The sequence below is a fragment of the Anopheles marshallii genome, chromosome 3 (genome assembly GCF_943734725.1).
Source record: "Anopheles marshallii chromosome 3, idAnoMarsDA_429_01, whole genome shotgun sequence".
In the NCBI taxonomy this organism is placed as follows: domain Eukaryota; kingdom Metazoa; phylum Arthropoda; class Insecta; order Diptera; family Culicidae; genus Anopheles; species Anopheles marshallii.
This window is the reverse complement of record NC_071327.1, coordinates 21,138,487-21,158,689: the sequence shown is the minus strand read 5'-3', so window position 1 is coordinate 21,158,689 and position 20,203 is coordinate 21,138,487. Positions and strand designations below refer to the sequence as shown.

General features: G+C 47.9%; 3 protein-coding genes across 3 annotated transcripts; 1 reads left to right on the top strand and 2 right to left on the bottom strand.

The window, feature by feature from the left end:
• Positions 1-1,410: 1,410 nt before the first annotated feature.
• LOC128711064 (serine-rich adhesin for platelets-like) lies at positions 1,411-15,444 on the bottom strand. The gene is made up of 5 exons (XM_053805931.1): positions 15,256-15,444; positions 10,661-10,979; positions 10,396-10,582; positions 1,545-10,325; positions 1,411-1,472 (listed from the first exon to the last, which is right to left on the bottom strand). The coding sequence occupies exons 2-5, from the start codon at positions 10,976-10,978 to the stop codon at positions 1,411-1,413; spliced, it is 9,348 nt and encodes a 3,115-aa protein (XP_053661906.1). The 5' UTR covers position 10,979; positions 15,256-15,444.
• Positions 15,445-16,631: 1,187 nt separating this feature from the next.
• On the top strand, positions 16,632-18,610 carry LOC128714854 (fidgetin-like protein 1). The gene is made up of 3 exons (XM_053809734.1): positions 16,632-16,762; positions 16,829-17,417; positions 17,480-18,610. The coding sequence occupies exons 1-3, from the start codon at positions 16,632-16,634 to the stop codon at positions 18,608-18,610; spliced, it is 1,851 nt and encodes a 616-aa protein (XP_053665709.1).
• A 288-nt stretch (positions 18,611-18,898) lies between these two features.
• Positions 18,899-19,205, bottom strand: LOC128713440 (cytochrome c oxidase subunit 6C-1-like). The gene is made up of 2 exons (XM_053808299.1): positions 19,039-19,205; positions 18,899-18,968 (listed from the first exon to the last, which is right to left on the bottom strand). The coding sequence occupies exons 1-2, from the start codon at positions 19,203-19,205 to the stop codon at positions 18,899-18,901; spliced, it is 237 nt and encodes a 78-aa protein (XP_053664274.1).
• Between the last annotated feature and the right edge of the window lie 998 nt (positions 19,206-20,203).

Here is a 20,203-nt window from a genome sequence, read left to right as displayed (position 1 = left end):
GTGAAAGCAATCGTGCCCGTTACAAAGTAGAAAGGAAAGAAGCTCTCCACGATAGTATTTGTGTTCGTACTTTTTGTCTTGGTTCTTTGTGCTGCACACTTTGCGGACCTTCCGGGGCAATTAACATTTTATTCTGTCTCTATCTCAATTCTTATTCCCTAAACTGTTATATATAAGACACTTTTTTTTAAACCAGCAGCATCCTTATGATTAAGCCATATGTTTGCTGCCATTTTTATAACGCCTAGCCAAATTTCGTTTAAAGGTTTGCATTTTCCGACTTATTTGGTGTGTACATATGTCTTCTGTTCATTAAGCCTCCGAAAATTCTTCTTCCTCGCAAAAGATAAGCCGATGTTGTGTGATTTTTGGACCACAATAGATTCGAGAAATCTTCGAAAGATGTCAACTTGTCGTAAAAAAAAAGAAATATAAATATTTAAAAAAGCACACAAACACAATCAAATGAACAATAATTACCAGAAAAGAAAGGAAAATCTGGTGAAAATTGTTACAAAAACATAAAAATACGGAATCACACTACACAAGAAACATTTGGTGACACGTCGTTTTCTTAACAAAAGAATGAACAAAAGAATGGAATTTCACCCTCCGGTATAAATATATGCAAATAAACGTTTTGTCGCTACTCAACCATCCTTTCGACAAGCCATTTTTCTGTCCCTGCTCACAATAATCCACAGCAGCTCAATACAACGAAATAGTTACCACCGATATTTCCAGATTGCTGTCGTCATCTGAAGACACAAACTCATCCAAACTGCAGTCGCTATTGGTGGTGAGAATAATTTCACTCGCATACGAATCGTCGTCCTCATTACCACCGGGTTCCTTTGTGGCTGATGGTGTTGTTGGTGGTTGTGGTGGTGGTGGTGGTATTACTTGGTCACCTGTACCAACTGTATCACCGCGTATCGCCAATGCACCGGTGGCGCATTCCCCCGCCGTGGATGAAGCGTCGCCATTCCGCGGCTCATCCGCGTGGCTGACGCACTGTTGTGGATGTTTGTCCGGACGCTTTATTCCCCGTTTTAAGACCGCTTCTCGTGCTGGTAGCTGCGTCTCAGCTGTATGCATTATGTCGACAATATCGTGTAGGTTCTTACCGCTACTGACATGCCATATTCCATCACTGTCGTTCCGATCACCATCATCGTTCGGCTCAGTACTCGTAACTGTGCTCCGGTTGCTAAAGTACTCCCCACTTCCAGTTCCATCACTACCATGCATGGCAATGGCTTCCGGTGAGCACGGTTCGTCTTCGCTAGCAACAGTACAATTGTCACGATGATGGTCATCCACACAGTGGTAGGAAGAATTTGTGATACCTTCAGGCCTACGCCGATAGTATTTGTCATCGTCACTAACGGCTGAGGCGCAAGCTGTTGGTCACTTGCTGTCTCGGGAGATCCTTCTTCGACGACCCTCAATAACTGTGACTTCGAGACCAGCTGTATAAGAGACAAAAAAAACGGCATGAGTTATATTATTTAAACACACAAGCTCTCACAACGTTACCATACCTGCACTTCTCGTTTTTCGGCGCAGTTCCGTAGCGGAGCTGTTCTCGGTTGTCTGTGCCACAGTACCGCTGGCAGCGTTCGCCAACAGGGACGATTTACCATCAACACCACCAGAGGATCCGGCTCCTTTCAAACCCGTCCCGACGTGATGGTGATTCACATGGTTTGCCACCTTGCCAGTATGGTTACCATTAGCTCCGCCCGAAATTAATCCACCGGGTGCAACCGCATTTGCAGCACCGCCAGATCCACCCGAACCACCAACATGACCGGCTGCGCCAACAGATGCACCACCAGCTGCAGGTGAACCACTGCCAGCAACATCACCGATCGCTGCATTATTATGGACGGCAGTATTTGCGTGATGGTTACTATCGATGTTGTTGGTGGTGGCTGGTGTCGTGGCGTTTTGGAGCAGCAGTGCGTTTGCGGCTGCTTTGGCCTTGTTGTTCATTGCCGCCGTGGAAAGTGTCGATGATGTCATGCGTACACTACGGCGAGTGCTGATTTTCTCATCGGTAGCCGACACAGTCGTAGACGTTGTCGGTGGTACAGTGTTTGGTACGGATTTCTGGGTACCTCCAACGTTGTCACTACCGGAATTGGTGTTACTTGTGGGGCCATTACTACCAGCAACGTTGGCGTTAGAGCTGGAAGATGCAACCGTTGCTGAACTCGTGCTCACTTGCTCAGCCGTTGCTATGGAAGACGACGATGCGACACCCGCATTTGCAGCCTGCTTCGCGCTCGATCCACTCTTACTTGGATGGTTACGATGTGACTTTTCTTTCTCACCACCACTCATCACCGCTGCCGATTGGTTCGTTGTGGACGTGGCCATGCTTTCACTGGTACCGAGGGACACTGCCGATAAAGCAGTAGTTCTATCTCCAGCAGCAGCAGCTGTTGCTATGGTTTTACACGAGGAGGTTGTGGAAGATGAAGCAGAATTTGTAGTCGAAGTATTGTTGTTGTTGGTGGTGGTATTGTTGCGAATAGTAGTATTGATGGTCGTGGTAGCAGTAGTAGAGGTGAGAGTAGAAGTAGTAATAGAAGAAGTAGCGGTAAAAGATTGTATGGTGGTAGAGGAAGTAGAAGTAGCATTGCTAGTGGTAGAAGTTGAGCTGATTTTGGAGGTTAGTTTAGAATTTCGAGCTTTACCCGCAATTTCAATCAAAGGTTCGTCGCTGTCGGAGGAATCCGCGACAATAGTGACTGTCGTTGGTGCTGCTGTGGCGGCGGCTGCAGCTGCAGCAGCCGCCGCAGCCGCTGCTGCCGCGTTAGCCGATTTTCTCGATATGCGTCCCTTGGCGAGAGTATTTTCCGCGGATCTTCGCAACGAAGGCTTCGCTGTGTCCGAAACGGCCGTACTCGCGTCGGCAGCTGTCGACGTGGCTGCAGCAGCAGCTCCTTTGCGGGACTTTTTGGCACGTGTCGGAACATCATCGCTAACACCGGACTGGTTCGAACTTTCCGATCCCTGCCGTTTCCGTTTATTCGCAGCAGGTCTTGTAGATATTGTAGCCGATTTAGGACTTTGACGATCATTACCACCACCGGCAGTGGTTGAGGCGGCAGCAGCAGCACTACCACCAGTTGCATTGGATGATGCACCGGACGCATGCTGTTTCACATTGACAACCGCTGCTGTAGCACCAGTTTTCGATGCTGACGTAATTGCACTGCTTCCTGGGCCGCTGGTACTGCTATTACTAGCTCCGGATGGCACAGAAGAACCATGCAAATCATGTCCCATTGCCGAAGCCGAAGGACTCTGACGCGGTGGCAATTCTAGAGGACTCTCCAATTTACTGGATGCGCGTGTCCGAATTCGATGCTCTCCACTATCGGAGTGTGATGGAATTTCTATCGATAGTTGAGTTAACATCTCTTTCCCTTGCTGCTGCTGCTGCTGCTGCTGCTGCTGTTCGACAGGCAAATGACCATCGACACCTTTCCCCGCACCTGCCGATTGTTCGTTGGCTTTCGCAGTCCGTGTAGTACAGCCCGCACTCTCATGTTCGACGCAGTTCACTAGCGTCCTTTTGCCACTCGGAGAAGAGGAACACTCATTCTCCGAATCGACCGCAGTATTCGTTTCACTCCCTTCGGCAGATGATGATGCAATCGAGGAGTTCCTTCGCGATCGTACATCACCTCTAGCAACACCGTTTCCCGCCGGAATACCATCGCTCGCCGCGGCAGCCGTACGCCTTTCGCGCGCTTTCTCACTGGAATAGCTGTACAGTGGTGGTTGTTCGTGTCGCGGTTTCAAATCGATGTGTGGCTCAGCTGGGTCGGGACTTTTGGGCTCCACTTTTAATTCGCCCACCGCAGACGGCGTCGTCGTTGATGCTGGAGACGGTGGTGCTGGCTCGAGCTTCACAGTAACAGAAGCAGTAGTAGCAGCAACAGTGACAGCTTGTGTGCTAGCTGTGGTGACAACGGTAACTGACTGCCGTTCGTCAGAAGATTTTCTTAAACTCTTCTTTACACTACTAACGATAGCCTCGTCGGGATCAGACTTAACTAAGAGTTGTTTATCGTCCACTAACAACATTACCTTACTATCACATTCGCTTTTCACACTAGGGATATCTTTACTATGGTTGCAACATTCGTCAGCAGATTGCGGCGGAACAGCGTTCCCATCATCAATACCGTCGAAAACTTTCGCATCGAGATCTGACGTTATTTTTCCTTCCTCTTCCGGATGATTGTTGTTGCCCGCTGGTACCTTTGCGATCAATTTGCTGTCCGGGTTGATGGCATCGGACGACAAATGCTGCTGATGATGAGGATGTTTTTGCATTTCGCTATCAGCGACATTGGACGTTTTTACAGCTGTCTTATTTTTGCCCCCAATGGAGTCACGCTTTTCAACGCCGGTCTTCTTCCTGCCCGTCGGGGATTCCGAAAGCTGTTGCTGTTGTCTATGCTGCTGCTGCTTCTGCTCTATTGCATGTTCGTCGTCTGCCACAGTATTCACGTGTGTAGCTTCGTCGAGAAGATTTCCCGTGTCAATAATACTCTGCTGTTGCTTTTGTTCCACTTCCAAGCCCATGTCCAGGATCTTTCTCAGATTCGTCGTCTGGTCTATGCTTTCCAAGGTGGTGGCTTCGTGATGATTGTGATCGAGCAGCATGTTTGACGGTTTCAGAAGAATGGAATGATCGCCGTTTAGCTTTGGATCCGCATCACTACCACAGTTCATGGCTACCGCAAGATCATTCAACCCTTCCATCTTTGCTAACGCCGCCTCAATGTCATTGTAGTCCTCCATGTTTGCATCTAGCAACGGTGTACTGGCCAGTTCTTTTTGGTTTTCGGGTGTGTTTTTCTCTGACCGCGAATGTTCCACGTCGCCAGTTCCACCTCCTTCCTGCACCTTTCCGTCATCACACTGGAGACTATCGACCGCAGGCATTTGCTTTCCCTCAAGGATGTTAGTACTTGTACTGCTACTACAGCTACTGTTACTGATACCGCCGCTGCTGCCACCAGTCCCTCCGTTGCTGCCCGCCCCTCCACTGCTGTGCGAACCCTGCGGGCTGTGCGTGGACAGTTGATGGGGACTTTTCTCCGACAGTGCATCCATAGACTCTATGCCACTGTCCTCACCCTGTGCCTGAGATCCTGGTGAGCCCCGGACATTCGAATGTCCGAGCAGATGATGGTTTACTCCAACCGCAACAACCGCCCCTGTGGTGCTTGTCGCCGCCGTTGATAATGCACCCGCCGTGCCACCAGCCATCCCAACTGCGTTGGTCAACACGGGAGAGTGTGGCGAACCGGTGGCAGAACCTTTCCCTGCTGAAACTGCATGTGTAGGCGATGCCCCCGTAGTAGTAGTGTCGGTTTTACTTTTATGCCCATCCTCCTCTGATGGTCCGTCCGCTAGCAGTTGCTCCGGTGGTCGATTTTTACTATGGTGTTCCTGCAACTGATCCGGATGATGATGGAGGTGATGCTGATGATGATCGTGATGTAGGATGGTGTTAATTTTGTTCAGCTCTTGCTGTTGCTGGGAATCCTCCTCCTCTACGCACGGTCGCTTTGAAGGATGGCTTTCCACGTTCAGGGAGGATTTCTCGCTTGAGGTAGATGTTGGTGTGGTGGTGGTGGTGGTGTTGGTGGTATTGATGATGGTTGTAGTGATGGTGGAGGTGATGATCGTGTTGCTGTCGGTAGTGTAGCTTATGGGGTTTCCTGAAGATGTCTCCGTTGACGATGCTAATGCTGCTCTTTCACCCTTTTTGCTGCTGTCCGTCGATGCATCAGACAACACCGAAGACACGATTGCTGGCTGTGCTGCGGTCACCGTTGCCGTGCTCACAACAACAGCACTATCCATCGATGCTTTGACGAGATTTTTCTGATTCTTACCATAACTGCCACCATTATTGTTAATGTTGATATTATTATTGTTTATGTTATTGCCGCCACTGCTGTTAGCATTATTCGCACCGGAGCTCTTGGAGTTTTTTGTAGCCGACTGGAGCAGATTGGACGTCGGTACCGTACCGACGTTCGTCGAACCAATCGGACCACTTGCGCTGGTCGTTACTATCGACTCGTAGATATCGTTTATTTCCTGCACACTGGTAGTGACGGTAGTCGGTGTGGTCATTGCTTCTGTGGCAGAGATGTTGCTACTGCTACTGTTGAGAGACGTGCTCAGTGCGCTGGTACCACTTGCAGTTAAACTAACGCTGCTACCACCATTGCTGAGCCTTCGCTTCTTTTCCGGACAAACGTATCCATTCGGACAATGGCCGGTGGATGTTGTGCCGCTACTTGCATTACCACCACTTTCACTCGTTCCATCCACGGCCGAACGCTTCTGGGAACTGAAAGGTGTTTCGCATCCATGGTCCGTCGACTCGGTACCACCAGTACTTTTTAGTGACCCAGTGTCAACTCCGGTGTGATTGTGATAAGCAGGTGGTGATGTTGTTGAGCCAATCGTCACAGTACCGGAGACCGGAGTGTTCAACTCAATCGGAGTACGTTTAACGGTGGAGGATCGTTTCGCAACACCGCCACCATCACTGCTGTCCTCCTCTCCACCGCTCTGACTCTTCTTACGATCCTTACGGGAATTCTTTATTACTACGGAATTCTTCCCCCGCAGGCTTATGTGCAACGGTGGTACACGCAACTCCTCTCCCGTACTAGCACCAGCAGCTTGTGCAGTAGTGCCGGTGGTGGTGGCGATACTGTTATAACTACTGTTTGTGCTACTACTGGCAACGAGTGACGTAGATGTGGTGACGAAATTGCTTGCACTACTAATGGAGCTACTTCCCGCGTCCTGGCTGACTATTGCTGGCACGGATGTAGCCGCGGGAGACTGCTGAACATGGGAAGCGGGATTTAACTGCAACGACGTCATTAACGCTGTCCCATCGCTTTCTGGCGTTAACCTTTCAACCGGTGCGATTGCGTTTACAGACACTACAGAGGTACTGGAACTCGTGGAACAAACCGTCACCGATGGTAAAATACCTATTCCACCTACACGCATACTTCCAATTTCCCGAGCGGCCATAGGATCCGGTTTTTCTAGCTTCAAACGAAGCTTCAACTCGGTTCCATTCTTGCTTGGCGAATCCCCGGTTCCTGCTCCATCGACAAGCATCACTGATGTGGAGAGCACTTTTGCTTTCTGCTTCACAACCGTCTTCAAAGAGGCTTTCGCTTTTTCCTTCGGCTTGTCCTTCGACGCTAGCGGTGATTTCAGTTTGTCCTTGCCCTTGACCGGTTTCGCACGTTCCTTCTTAACCTTGGCAGGTTTTCCTGCACCCGTTGCCGCCGTCAGTGGCATGGACATTATGCCACTACTATTGCTAGCAACAGATGTTGACGGTGCAGTACCGTAAATTGTATTGCCCACAGTGGTGTTGATGCTACTTCCACCCTCTATGGACACAACGCCCGATATTGGCGAAGGACGATCGGAATCGCTTGCATCCGAAACGAACCGTGACGACGAAAGACCCCCAGCGCTGCCGGTTGTATCTTCATCCGAATACAACGAGTTCGGAACCTCAGGTGGGAAATCATTTACACGAACCATGTTCAGTTTTCCCTGCCTTCCTCCTGCTTTACTGCCATTCTCCGCTTCTTCCGAGCCTTCTTCCACCTGCGTTTCTTCTAGTTCACCCGTGAGCGGGTTGATTAGCAGTTGCGCCTTCCACCGTCGTTCCCGTGCCTGCACATCGTTCAGCATCGCGCCGGTCGGTGCTCCCATTGGTAGACCGGTGAGTCCGCCCACTACAGAGCCATTACCGGAAGCACCACCACCAAGCAGTGTGCCGGTGGTCGTTGCAATATCACCTGGTTGTGGAAGCGTTGCGGCACCGAGCAGCGTATGATGGTGTTGATGCTGCTGATCCATTAGATCCAACTCGTCCAGATCCTCCAGCTTCGTGTCGAGAAATACGCTACTGTCGAGATCGCTCGGTAGCAACGAGTCCAGATCATTTTTCGCCAAATCTGGCAGATCCACTAGACAGTTTCCCAGTTCTAGCGGATCAGAGCCAACGTTCGCTGATGCGCTTGCGGTTGCTACGACCCCATCAAGCGATTGTGACTGTTGTTGCTCCTGTTGCTGCTGCTGCTGCTGCTGTCCCAGCGATGCAGTAGGCTTGTTCAACTGTTGCTGAGTGAGATTGTACTGCATCTGAAAGCGTGCGAACTCCTGGTAGCCGGACTTGGTGGCCGAATCCATCGGCAGCGTTGGCCATCGTTGAGCGTAGCCAACAGACTGATGTCCCGGCAGCAGTTGCTGCTGTTGCTGAGGTGATGGAGAAGGCATTGGATTTGGCTGTCGAAACGGTAGCTGTTGCTGTTGGGCCAACGATTGCTGCTGTTGAATCGGGAAACGATTCGGTTGCTGGGAATGTTGTTGTGGTTGTGGCTGCTGCATTTGCAGTTGGTCCTGCAGCTGGAACGCTGGTGATGGGGATTGGGGCGGCCGCATTCCCTGTGGATGACTATGCGACGGTCCCATCACAGCTGCTCGATTGTTACCGGGCAATACAACGCCGCTTGGCGCCGTGAGTTGCTGTGGTGCCCGTACGGATGGGCCCAACCCCACCGCTACTGCTCCTCCTACTCCGCTGGTAGATGGACCCGCCACGAGACTGTATCGTTGCAGCTTGATCGTGTTCAGCGTGGAGGAGGAGGTGGCGTTACTGCTGCTACTGTTACTATTTGAAGGCACTGACAATGGTGGAGTTACTAGAGAAGAAGGCGACACATTCAACGCACTCTGATTGTTACCGTTACTGTCACTACTGTTGTTCGCGGGCGTTACAGCGGTTACCGCTGCTACTGTCATTGAAGTCATATTATTAATTCTATTCACACCACTACTAGCACTGAGCATCGTGCCCGACACACCCGGCACTGTTGCGGACGCAGTACCACGCAATGGACTATTACTATTCACTAAGGTCAGCTGCTGCTGCTGCTGTTGAGTAACGGCAGAAACTGTCGTCCCTCTTGCGGAAACCATGGACGTGGCCATCGTCGGTGCCCCGCCAATCACTGGATGATGTACTAGATGCTGTTGCTGTTGATTTACACTCGTCACTTGATGGTTCACAGCGCTACCACTCTTAAGGTTTCCGCCTCCCGTTACAACACCGTGCACACTCGGATCATTGTCACTCATGTTCGACACCGAACTGCCACCGGCAACACTTTGCTGTGTCAACAATGCCGTTTGCGGCATGTTTGGAATGACTCCACCTTTCACTACACCACCGCCAGTTCCACTAGCTATCAGTAATTCTTGCTTCAAAATGGGTTGTTGTCCTACACCGCGCATTAGTTGCTGCTGCTGCTGTTGCTGCTGAGGGGAAACGGTTTGTTGTGGACTGTTTTCATTTTGCAGCAAATTTACCAGCAAAGGGCTGGACATGGCCACATTGTTGCCCGCACTCACTGTACCCACTGGAACGGGTACCGAACCCGACCCAACCGTTACCGTCGTTGTCGCTCCTGGTGGTACAACTAGACCATCCTTTGCTACAACGCCACTTCCCGTTCCGACCGCAGATTGATATGGTGGCGGCGGTTGTATTGGACCGGCACCGATGGGTGCTGCTACGAATGGACCATTCGCAGGTTTAGCCGCCAGCCCAACACCGACTCCGGAAACTGTGGCGATGGAGGGACCAGCCGTTACCGCCACACTACTACTACCACTCAGTCCGAGCGTATTCTCGCGCCGTTGTATCACCCTTGCCTGTGTCATACTTTCGAACGGATACTCGCAGGCATCGACCACATTTGGCACATGGGCGGGCACCTTGCCGTCCATCGGGCAGATTGTGTTTGGTGACTTAAACATTACGGGTGGCCCGTTGCCACCGACCCCACCGCCGACCGCTTCCAGTGGTACTGGACCATTGCTGAGAGCTTTCGGTAGATTCGAGTGCACGATCTTAGAGGTACTGGGACCGGGATTACCATCGACTGAACCGTGCAGCAGCTGCTGTTGTTGCTGCTGTTGCAACTGAAGATGGTGCTGTTGTTGCAGTTGGATGAGATGTTGTTGCTGCTGCTGTTGTTGTTGTTGTGGTGGATGTATTGGTTGGGCATAAACGCCTTGAGGTTGATGTAAACCCGCAGGATGTGATTGGGTTGGATGTGGCAAGCCAACTTGATGCTGTTGTTGCTGCTGTTGCTGGGATAGAACCCGCGTTAATTCACCCAAACCACCGGAACTTCCACTGCTGCCAGCCACTGCACCATCGAGTGCGGAATTATCTAAAAGTAAAGCAAAGAATTCAATCAGCAAGTGAGGTTTTCGCATCTTTGGAAGGCAGAAAATACTAACCCGTCCGCAAAACAATTTCCTGCTGACCAGCTAACCGCAACGACAGTACCGTCTCACCTTCCAACTGCACGGACAGGATACCAAGCGCCCGGAGTGCACTGTTTCCTTCGGCAGCAAGCCGCCGCAACCGTACGGCAGCTTCCTTCGGTATCGATAAAGTGACGCGCACACTGTTCCACGGTTCGACCTGCAACAATCAAAGGAAGCAAACCGTGTTTAGTGTGTTGTACAGGTTCAGTTACATCCCGCTTCGCTTCGAACATACCTTATCGACCGTAAGCTTGCCGGTCGTGTCCTGTTTCTCCTTTCCGCCATCGCTCTCCGGTTGCTTTTCCTCCACGAGCGTCGCTAGACTTTCCACCAAGCTTTCGAGCCGCGTCGGAAAGTCGGGATCGTGCAAGTTGCCTTCGCATATAACAACCGCCTTTAGAGTGCTGCTATTGCTTTGATTTTCACTGACACTACTGCTTTTGCTGCTATTGCAGCACTTGTTTCGGTACCCTTCGCTTCCGGCATTTCTACGCCTGCTGCTACTACTACTGTTTGTCCGTTTCTGTTGATCACCGTCACTATCGGCCGCCATTCTGTAGCAATTGGAAGAGCGCAATCTTCAAATAAGCATCATTCGGTTTGGGGTAATACGAGGTGCAGTTTCTTTTGATAATCTTTGACCAAAGGGACATTTTTTTATTCAACAAGGACGGCCAGGCCGTATTGCTAACTAAAGGGAACATTATTTTTTATGAAATATAAACCCCGCGTGAGGATATTTACAACATGTACACGTGTGCCCCATGGAGTGTGAGTAATCGGGTGTGTGTGCGTGTTTCTGTGTAGAAAGCAATGGTTACTGCTATCGCATGAAAAGCGATACGCCAGAACGAAATGACGAGTGCCTTGATTATTTATACACGAAACTTCATGCTGACCCTACGACCTTTAACATTTTCTGAACTTTTGATATTGCTCTCCACCACACTTTAGACTTATACAACATCTCGCCCCATTGCTGAGATGGGGCTAAAGAACCACCCAATGCTCAGTACGACAAAAAGTGAACAAGTAATCTTGCACGCACTTTTATTATTTAAACATCCGGTCAAAAAGAACCATCTTTATGGGAAGACTCCCTGGAACCGGCACACGACCTGTTGCACCATTGATGGTATCAGTATTATGTTCTACAAGAATATGGCGCGACTATGGAATGGGACATTCGTAACGTTTGCCGGCAAGTTTGAAATCTTCAAACATGCATTCATAAGTTTCAATCTTCCCAACGAAGCAGATCTTTGGATGTTTTAATTTTCTAAACCGCTAACTATGTACCGTAAACATACAATTACCGTCAAACAATTGATACTTATTGATCGTAAACAAATCGTAATTTGTGGTGTTACTTTTTTTGCATCACACCATCTCAACGCCTCAATAACACGCGGGATTTAGAAATGCTCACGCCCGTATGGTGGCGGCACACTCATTCGCTCTCAGCCCAACTCATCGTGCTGTCCTGCTCCAGAAGGTCCCGCTTATGTTTCCTCTCTTATCAAAAGATAGGCGTGCGCGCATAATGCACCCGCCAAGAGGAAACAAAAAAATCCAACCAATGTTTTGCAACCCGCGTTTGTAAAGGCGGGAACTCCGATTGTGCTTATATTACTAAGGTTTAGGCTGAAGAAAATATTCAAAAAGGCATATTTTGTGAGAACCTTTGAGAGTTTGCAATGTAAAACAGTTCTACGCTTTGATGCTTTATTTCTACCGCAGCAACCGCTGTAGTTCGTAAACCAATTTGACGTTTCTCTCGCAAACCGGTCCCAATAGGGAAGCACAGGTTTAGGGGGTGCGCGCGACCAGAAGCACTTTGTGGATGGAAGAGGTAAAGAAAACCTACTCCTGGAGCTGCCTCGGTGGCGCTCTCCTTCGTGATATCACGCATATCGCTTGACTCCTTTGCTTTATGGTTAACACAGCATGAAACATATTTGCAATGGTGTTGGTTCCACAATGTCATGTTACCTGTCGGGGGGGCGCACTAACACGACACGCACAACAAAACAAGCGAAAGAGAGGGAAATAATTGAACCAAACGTGTGTGTTTGTAAGCCGTGTACGTGTAGGTGTGGGCGCGAAAGAGATAAACACATCACTAAGAAGAAAAAAATAGCTATATCTTAAGGACGATGATGTTAAACCCCGTTGTATATTTAACAGAAATAGAGCAATTCTTCTTGGCGAGCGACTATTTCATTAAACTGTAACAGTTTCTTTGCTTTCTACTTCATGTTTTAATTATGCTACTCCGAAAATGCTTCCAAATTTGCATCACTTTAGACCATAAATCGGCATCACAATTATGTAACCTAGAATCATGAATCGCTACTCATTCCATGTTGCCAATACATTACAGGCATGTTTTGCTCATTAAGTGCTTCTAAACCTGTTGTTTCGTGTAGAGATATTATCCCAAAAACAGGATAAATTCTTTTTCAACAAGAATTCAACAAACTCTGCAACCAGACAAAAATGTGAGAAGCAGCCATTTTGATTTTAAACTATGACAGGAAAGGAAAATATATTCCTTTCATCCACGAGTGACTGAGACGGACAACGTTTTTTTTTACACACACAACGTCCGCACACACGCTCAGCCCAACCTGCTGTGAAACTGAAGGCCAACAAATTGGCGCTCTTGCTTTTCCGCTCATTCACACGCCCACTCGTATTCTCCCTTTCACTCAACTGCTCCAGTCGACACCACACACGGAATCACTTTTTTGCTTCTTCTCGCTATAGCTTTTCCTACGCACGCACACTTTGCTCGTACACGCTGTATATCCCCACACACGCACACATCCCCGGTGCATGCACACACATGTGCACGGAACACGGTGCAAAACCGCTCTCCATAATCAGTGTGCTGGTGAAGATTTCCTGTTTTTCAAGTTATTCCTCCCGATTGGGTATGGTGTGTCCCGGAAAACGGGACTTTTTAATATAAAATTATCTACTCTGTTGCTTCCTCTTTTTCTTACAGCACCGTTTCTTTGTGTGCAAACCCGTATGTGGATGCGCGGAAGGCAAAAACACAAGCTACACGGGAACGCATTTTCTTGTGGCTTTGGAGGAAATGTTTTATTTTTCTTTGCTTTCCTTTACGACACCACACACATGCTAACGGCGACGCACACTATGTTCCACACGCGCACAAAGCACACACACGCACGCACTGGACACAGTTCTTTGGTAGCAGAAAAAAAGCGCTCGTTTGCAGCTTCTATTCGACGTTAATTCGAACGCAAATGCTTACTTCAATGGTAGCAAACACATTTTCACAGCATGATGTTTACGTGGGGGGGATTGAATTTTCCTTTCGGTATGTGGGACTACCGTATGTTTTGAGGCAACAACAGCAGCGAAACGAACTAATTTTTCATCTCAGTAGTGAAGGATCTCGGTATGTGCATGCATTGGTGGAAGTGAGAACAAACAGCCCAAAACCCCCACCCCCAATGAACAAAACGGCCGACTCGTTCCCTCTCTCGCTTACTTACGCACTACATAACCCTCCCTTGCACACACACACACCCTTGCATGGAAATTAACTCATTTCATTTACGAGGCATAAAGCTCACACACAGAGTCGTGTACACACAAAACGCTTTGATAGGGAATCTGCATTTTCACTAGCGGCAACCCGTCCATAAGAGCACTTGGGAATTTGTGCGATTTTTTCTATTGCGCTCCATCGAAATCAGTTTTGCATTGTTTGACAACGTTGATTTGGCCCTCACGCGCGACACGCACGCAAAGAGGCAAGCACGCACGACACTATAGCAATGTGGGTAAATTTTGAGCTGAAGAACCGCATCCACGCACCGCGCCACCACCAACACACACACACAGGCACACTCATACGGTCCTACACTCGACTGTGTAGTATAAACATCTTCACCGTCGTCGAGTAGGACAGCAAACGGATACCACTGCACGCACACATTCCAAATCAAATCAACAAAACACACACACACACACATGGTGGGACACACCAACGTCGAACTCCAGTGCACAAACTCACGCACAATTCATCAAACTGTGCGACAGAGACGGGACCCAATCCCGATTGGAAAGAGAGGGACGGTCACGACACGAAACACGAAAAAGAACTCCCAGCAGCACTGCTTCTTCCTGTAGCTTTTAATATTCCAGGGCGCTCACGATTGCCGTTTTTTAGGTTTTTTTCAGTACTAATGAAAATACAACCCTTGTGAAAGAAGATTCCAGGGTTTTGCATAAATTCAGGCGATGAGGAGACTTTTTTTCGGTTGGAGCAAAGCACCACAACCGCATGAATTGCTGGAAGGCCAAATTTCCATCGAATCGTTCGATTTTTTTCTTCGCTTCTTCACTGTCAACTACTTCACCACACCACTACCACCACTACTACTACACCACCAGAGCACCTCAAACACAACCGTTTATATCCGAATCAAAGCTATTTAGCAGCTAACCTTGCGACGTAGGACAAGAATTTCGAATCACTTTACATCAGAAATCACCGAATGTGGCCTGCCCTCGCGGGAGAACAAAAAAGGGCGAACAACAGCCCCCACACTTTGGAACGCCAAACGGGGACGGAAGTTGTCCCGCTTTTCTTCCGACGGGGGAAGTTTTTGCAAACACACATACACACACGCACCAGCGAAACATGGAAATGCTACCAAATTCTTCACTATTTCTGATCGCCCCAAACTGAAAAAACGCAAAACCCACGGCACAAAAACCGCGACCGACGGGTTGAGTTGCTTCGATGGCCCCCACCGTACGGTTGTCGAGCACCACACACAACTTTCTTACCCATTTGAGCCTTGCTCAGCCGAGAAGCCGAGGGTGACACACTTTTTGCGACGACAATAATCCACTTTACACGCTCAGTTGCCGCCAAACAATAACGAAAACACGATCGCCAGATGCCAAATAAACATAGTTCACTAGTTTACGGGCTGCACTGTGCGTGGAAAGTTTGCATTTAGCGAAAATTCAGTACGTTTGTTACAATCGAACAATAACAACGACCGCCATTTGCATTTTTTCCCATTTTCTTTCTCTTGTATTTTACTCAGTAGAGCGAGAGTGCGTGTGTGCTCGAGGTGCGTTGGTGCGAGCGAGAGCACAAACCCATCACCGGAGGGCGAATTGCGAAATTATGGGGGCGAAATTTCGGTACGTTCGAGTGTCGAATCATGATTTTCGAACAGACATTTTTTTGACAAATTCCGTTTATGCTTTGAAGATCATTAGTATTTTTAATTAATTTATTAAAAATACTTTATTTTTAAGTTAACTTTAATTCATAAATCATGTTTGTAAACAGGGCGGTTCAATACAGTGATTGAAATTCGTAGCACAGTGTTCAAGCGAAAAATGCTTCTGTCATTTTGAAGTTTCGTTGTTGGCATCAAAATTGCTACAGCTCTGCTACACGTAGCGGACATACGGAAGCGTACCTGTGAAAACTGTACTACTCAAACGTATCTGGGATTCTGGTAAGTCATAGGAAAAGTGAGAATACCTTGGGAATTTCAGTTTTAATTACAGTGGCTGGTGTTAACTATCTGGCTGTGGAGAAGGAGAATGAATCATGTGCTTGCTTGAGCAGTTTGGCGATATCTTTGGTGAGGTATCCTGATGACGGTCAAGGCCGGAAGGATACAATGGCTAGGGTATGTGATGAGATTGCCGTACTCATACCTTATCAGGAAGGAGCTTGTCCCACACGACCCACAGGGAGCGAATGGAAGTTTCCTGTAAAAAGATTGGTGGCCTGGTTCTGGATGTCTGCCGAATGCACTGTGAGCGGGCCAAGAAGATGATATCCGCCTCAAAATGGCAAATACTCCAGCTTCATATCTCGTCACGTCGGTCACGTGTAGAAACACTGTTATACGCTTGAAAAACCTAAATAGCACAGTGGTTTGTCGCATGGAAATTACCACAAGGAATACATGGAAATGGAATGCATAATCAACACGATCTTCCATCATTTGCATAAATCAATGTTGATTTTCGAGTAATTTTTTGTTTCATATTCAGTTTATATAGATTGAGCCTTGCAATATGTCTACATGGTTGTACGATCGAGCGACCGTAGTGCGTTAAGAAGATACAAAAAAGGCGCGTGCGTGTTTGTTTTGAGATTGTTCCGTTGATCAGCAACGCACAAAACTCGTGAAATGGAAGACTCGTCAGCTAGCGTGGAGGAATTGTATCGCTGCTTACGTGAAATAGAGGAAAAGCAAAACCACAACGGCGTGGATGAGTTGCGAAACCTAAACTATCTGCTTTACACGGAAACGATCGAAATGTTTGTATTGAAAACACCCTCCGTCGATGTTTTAGTTTTTATAAATACCTTTTCTTTTTGATACAGAAATGATGAAAAGCTATCGGCCCACGTGCTGGAGGATGGCTTACGCAAGTATCAAAATCTGATGATAGATCCCGAGGGTGTGAACAATTATTGTGACGATGTAATCGAACTTCTCAACAGCCAGGCTCCGGAGTCGTTCGACGATGACTATGAAATAACAGACACCGCACTGGACGATCCACTTTCTTATCTAACAAACGAAGACAAAGATTGTCACGGACAGTATGAAAACTGTTCCAAAAACGAATTATCCACAGCCACACTTGCAACGATTCTCAACCATTCGGAGCGAAGTGAAGAACCGCGCTCCATAGTGAGTCGAGAGGGTAGCAAGATATCGTCCTCGACGAACGGAGGTTCGAACAGTTTTCCCGTTACTGAGGGTACTTCTCGGCAAGCATCTGCCACCAGCGGCAATCCAACTTTCACTCCAAAAATTCCCATTTCTAAACCGCCTTCTAAATTTGTCCCAACATTGCCTTCGGTATCAGACAATAAGGCCAAACCTGCTCATCATGATAACGATGATGGAAGTGGTAGTGGTGCTTTTCGAACCGCAAAAGATGAACTGCACATACAGAATATGAAGGTGAGTTGAAAGCAATTATGTTTTTAAGCCCGAAAGTAACATGTTTTGTAATGATTCCGTAGAAATACGGCACATCGAACATCTCTAGCAAGGCGCCCCTATTCGCGTATGGCCGTAAAACACTCGGAGGTCGACGAACGTTGGGTAGTAAGTTCGTTTGTCCTGTACGATCTGACAGTGATGATCGGACAGTAAGACCGCATAACAATGGATCCGAATATGGTCGAACAGTGGACGGTCAGGATACCAGTAGCAACGACGATAGTCAGGAGGACGAGATCGACGAGCGGCTGAAGAACATTGATCCGAAAATGGTAGAACTGATCCGAAGCGAAATCATGGACCGATTTCAACCACTTTCCTGGGACGATATTGCTGGGTTGGAGTATGCCAAAACGATTATCAAGGAAGCGGTCGTGTGGCCGATCCTGAGGCCCGATATTTTTACCGGATTACGGAAGCCACCCCGCGGTATACTGCTGTTTGGTCCACCCGGAACGGGCAAAACCCTGATCGGTAAGTGCATCGCATCGCAATCGAAATCAACGTTCTTTAGCATCAGTGCTTCATCGCTGACCTCCAAATGGATCGGCGATGGGGAGAAAATGGTACGGGCACTGTTCGCGGTCGCTGTCGTACACCAACCGGCCGTGGTGTTTATCGACGAGATTGATTCACTGCTTTGTCAACGGTCCGATACGGAACATGAAAGTTCGCGCCGTTTAAAAACGGAATTTTTGGTGCAGCTGGACGGTGCTGCAACGGCGGAAGATGAGAGAATTTTAATTGTGGGTGCAACGAATCGACCACAGGAGCTAGATGAAGCCGCACGACGTCGGTTGGTGAAACGATTATACATTCCACTGCCGGAACGCATGGCTCGCATTCAAATTTTAACCCGATTGTTGGAGCGAGAGCGCAACAGCTTGGTGGCGGAGGATGTTGCACGCATCGGTGACCTTACGGAAGGATTTTCTGGTGCTGACATGAAGGTGCTATGCCACGAGGCTTCAATGGGACCGATTAGATCTATACCGTTTGAACAGCTGGGAGAAATTGCGAAGGATCAGGTTCGGCCGATATGTTACGAAGATTTCCGGCTGGCGTTATCTAAGGTGAAGGCAAGCGTGTCCCCGGATGACCTACAACAGTACGTCGTTTGGGACCGAACCTATGGTGCGGGAGCAACTTAATGTGGGACAGATAACTTGTGAAGTGGTTAAAGGTAGCTTCAATAAAGCACAAGTTAACAGAACGCGTATTGGAAACGTCGTATCACTCTACTTACACGGAGAGCAGAACACTTTTTCACACATATTTGGATTATCCGGAATTTATTTTACTGTACGATTTCCATTGGTGCCTAGATTGCAATCTCTTGCACCTTGCTTCCAGTGGATCACACATTGTTTTCTCTCTCGCACTCTCTCTCTCTGTCTCTGTCTCTGTTACTAAATAGCGCTTTGCTAAAGGAGCCATCTCTAATTCTTGACCGATTGCAGCAGACCGGCATCCTTCATGCGCTGGAAAGCCTTGTTCGCGTCATAGGTCCTGTGGAAAGGTAGAAATAATCGTCAATTTTATCCAAACTGGGGGACACCACACCGTAGTGCTCACTCACTTATAGAACTCGGCGTAGTCCTGCACCTTGGGGTCGTTGTGCATCACTTTCATGGCAACGACGGCAATGGTGCACAGGACGCTGGACACGATCAGGTTGCGCTTGATGGTGGCATTGTGAAGACCGCGCAGCACCGGTTTCGCAATTCTACCAGCGGCTTCAGACATCTACAACGAGAGACCCCAAAACATACCGATTTTATATTACGTAATTTTGGCACACCAACTAAAGCTGTTGGTTCATCATTCCCGCACGCTGATTAGCGAAACTTTGCTGCACTTTAGCCTTCTACCATTTTCCATATTTACTGTGGCCATACAGTGCGGAACGGGTTGAATAATCGGGGGTTTTACCTTGGTCGTGTTTGTTCTGTTTTTTCACAGCACCCAAATTTTAATTCCACAAAACCACAGCAGTGTGAAAAACAGGTAGAACTGACAGCCTCAGTGTACTCGCATGGGGTATAAACGCGCGACCAGCCTGCCACAATGAAGGAAAACACGATAAGGTAGGGGATGGTTTAAATTGCAAGAAAATTCCTTCAATCAAGCAATGAAACCGTTACGGATAAAGTGATATTTACTTTCTAACCAATCTTATCGACTGCAACGAACTCGATAATTTGCACATTGAAATTTGCGAACCTTTTGGGTAAGCATCGTAACATTGGTTTGGTCAAGCTACTCCATTCTTTGTCTCTAAACATTAGGCAGTTGGTCATTATGTGTAGTTTTTACCCAGAAACTCAAACTATAAAGAAAGCTGAAACCGCTGAAGGTAATTCAATGTGTCTCAAAAAACCGTTAAAACTAACTAAATAAAAATTCCCATTACCTTCCGCTGGTACTGGCTACTCCTCCTTTCTTTTTCCATTAGAACCAGAAAGCATTACCCCTACGCAATAATGCTTAAATTCGTTGAAATAGTACAGGTAATGCAGGGTAGTATGAATATATCCCTAAAGCAGCATTACAGAACCAAATGACCCATCAGCTGACCGTAAATACCCGCGTCGAATATGTTTCACTACCCTAGCTAACATAGGGAACATGGTAAGATTATATATAACAACGAATTTATGGAAAAGACAAAGAATTTAGCGATCTCTAAACATAAATATTCTCTCTTTCTCTCTCTCGTCGAGCGGGTCAACATTAGTGTGAAG

Bases quoted from the DNA above. Each gene is read 5' to 3' on its own strand.
- LOC128711064 (XM_053805931.1), bottom strand. From the start codon at position 10,978: ATGGCGGCCGATAGTGACGGTGATCAACAGAAACGGACAAACAGTAGT. The intron at 10,583-10,660 runs GTATGTTCGAAG...TGATTGTTGCAG, and splicing joins GCAAGCTTACGGTCGATAAG to GTCGAACCGTGGAACAGTGT. The intron at 1,473-1,544 runs GTATGGTAACGT...TCTCTTATACAG, and splicing joins CCGAAAAACGAGAAGTGCAG to CTGGTCTCGAAGTCACAGTT.
- LOC128713440 (XM_053808299.1), bottom strand. From the start codon at position 19,205: ATGTCTGAAGCCGCTGGTAGAATTGCGAAACCGGTGCTGCGCGGTCTT. The intron at 18,969-19,038 runs GTGAGTGAGCAC...ACCTTTCCACAG, and splicing joins GACTACGCCGAGTTCTATAA to GACCTATGACGCGAACAAGG.
- LOC128714854 (XM_053809734.1), top strand. From the start codon at position 16,632: ATGGAAGACTCGTCAGCTAGCGTGGAGGAATTGTATCGCTGCTTACGT. The intron at 16,763-16,828 runs GTTTGTATTGAA...TTTTTGATACAG, and splicing joins TACACGGAAACGATCGAAAT to AAATGATGAAAAGCTATCGG. The intron at 17,418-17,479 runs GTGAGTTGAAAG...ATGATTCCGTAG, and splicing joins TGCACATACAGAATATGAAG to AAATACGGCACATCGAACAT.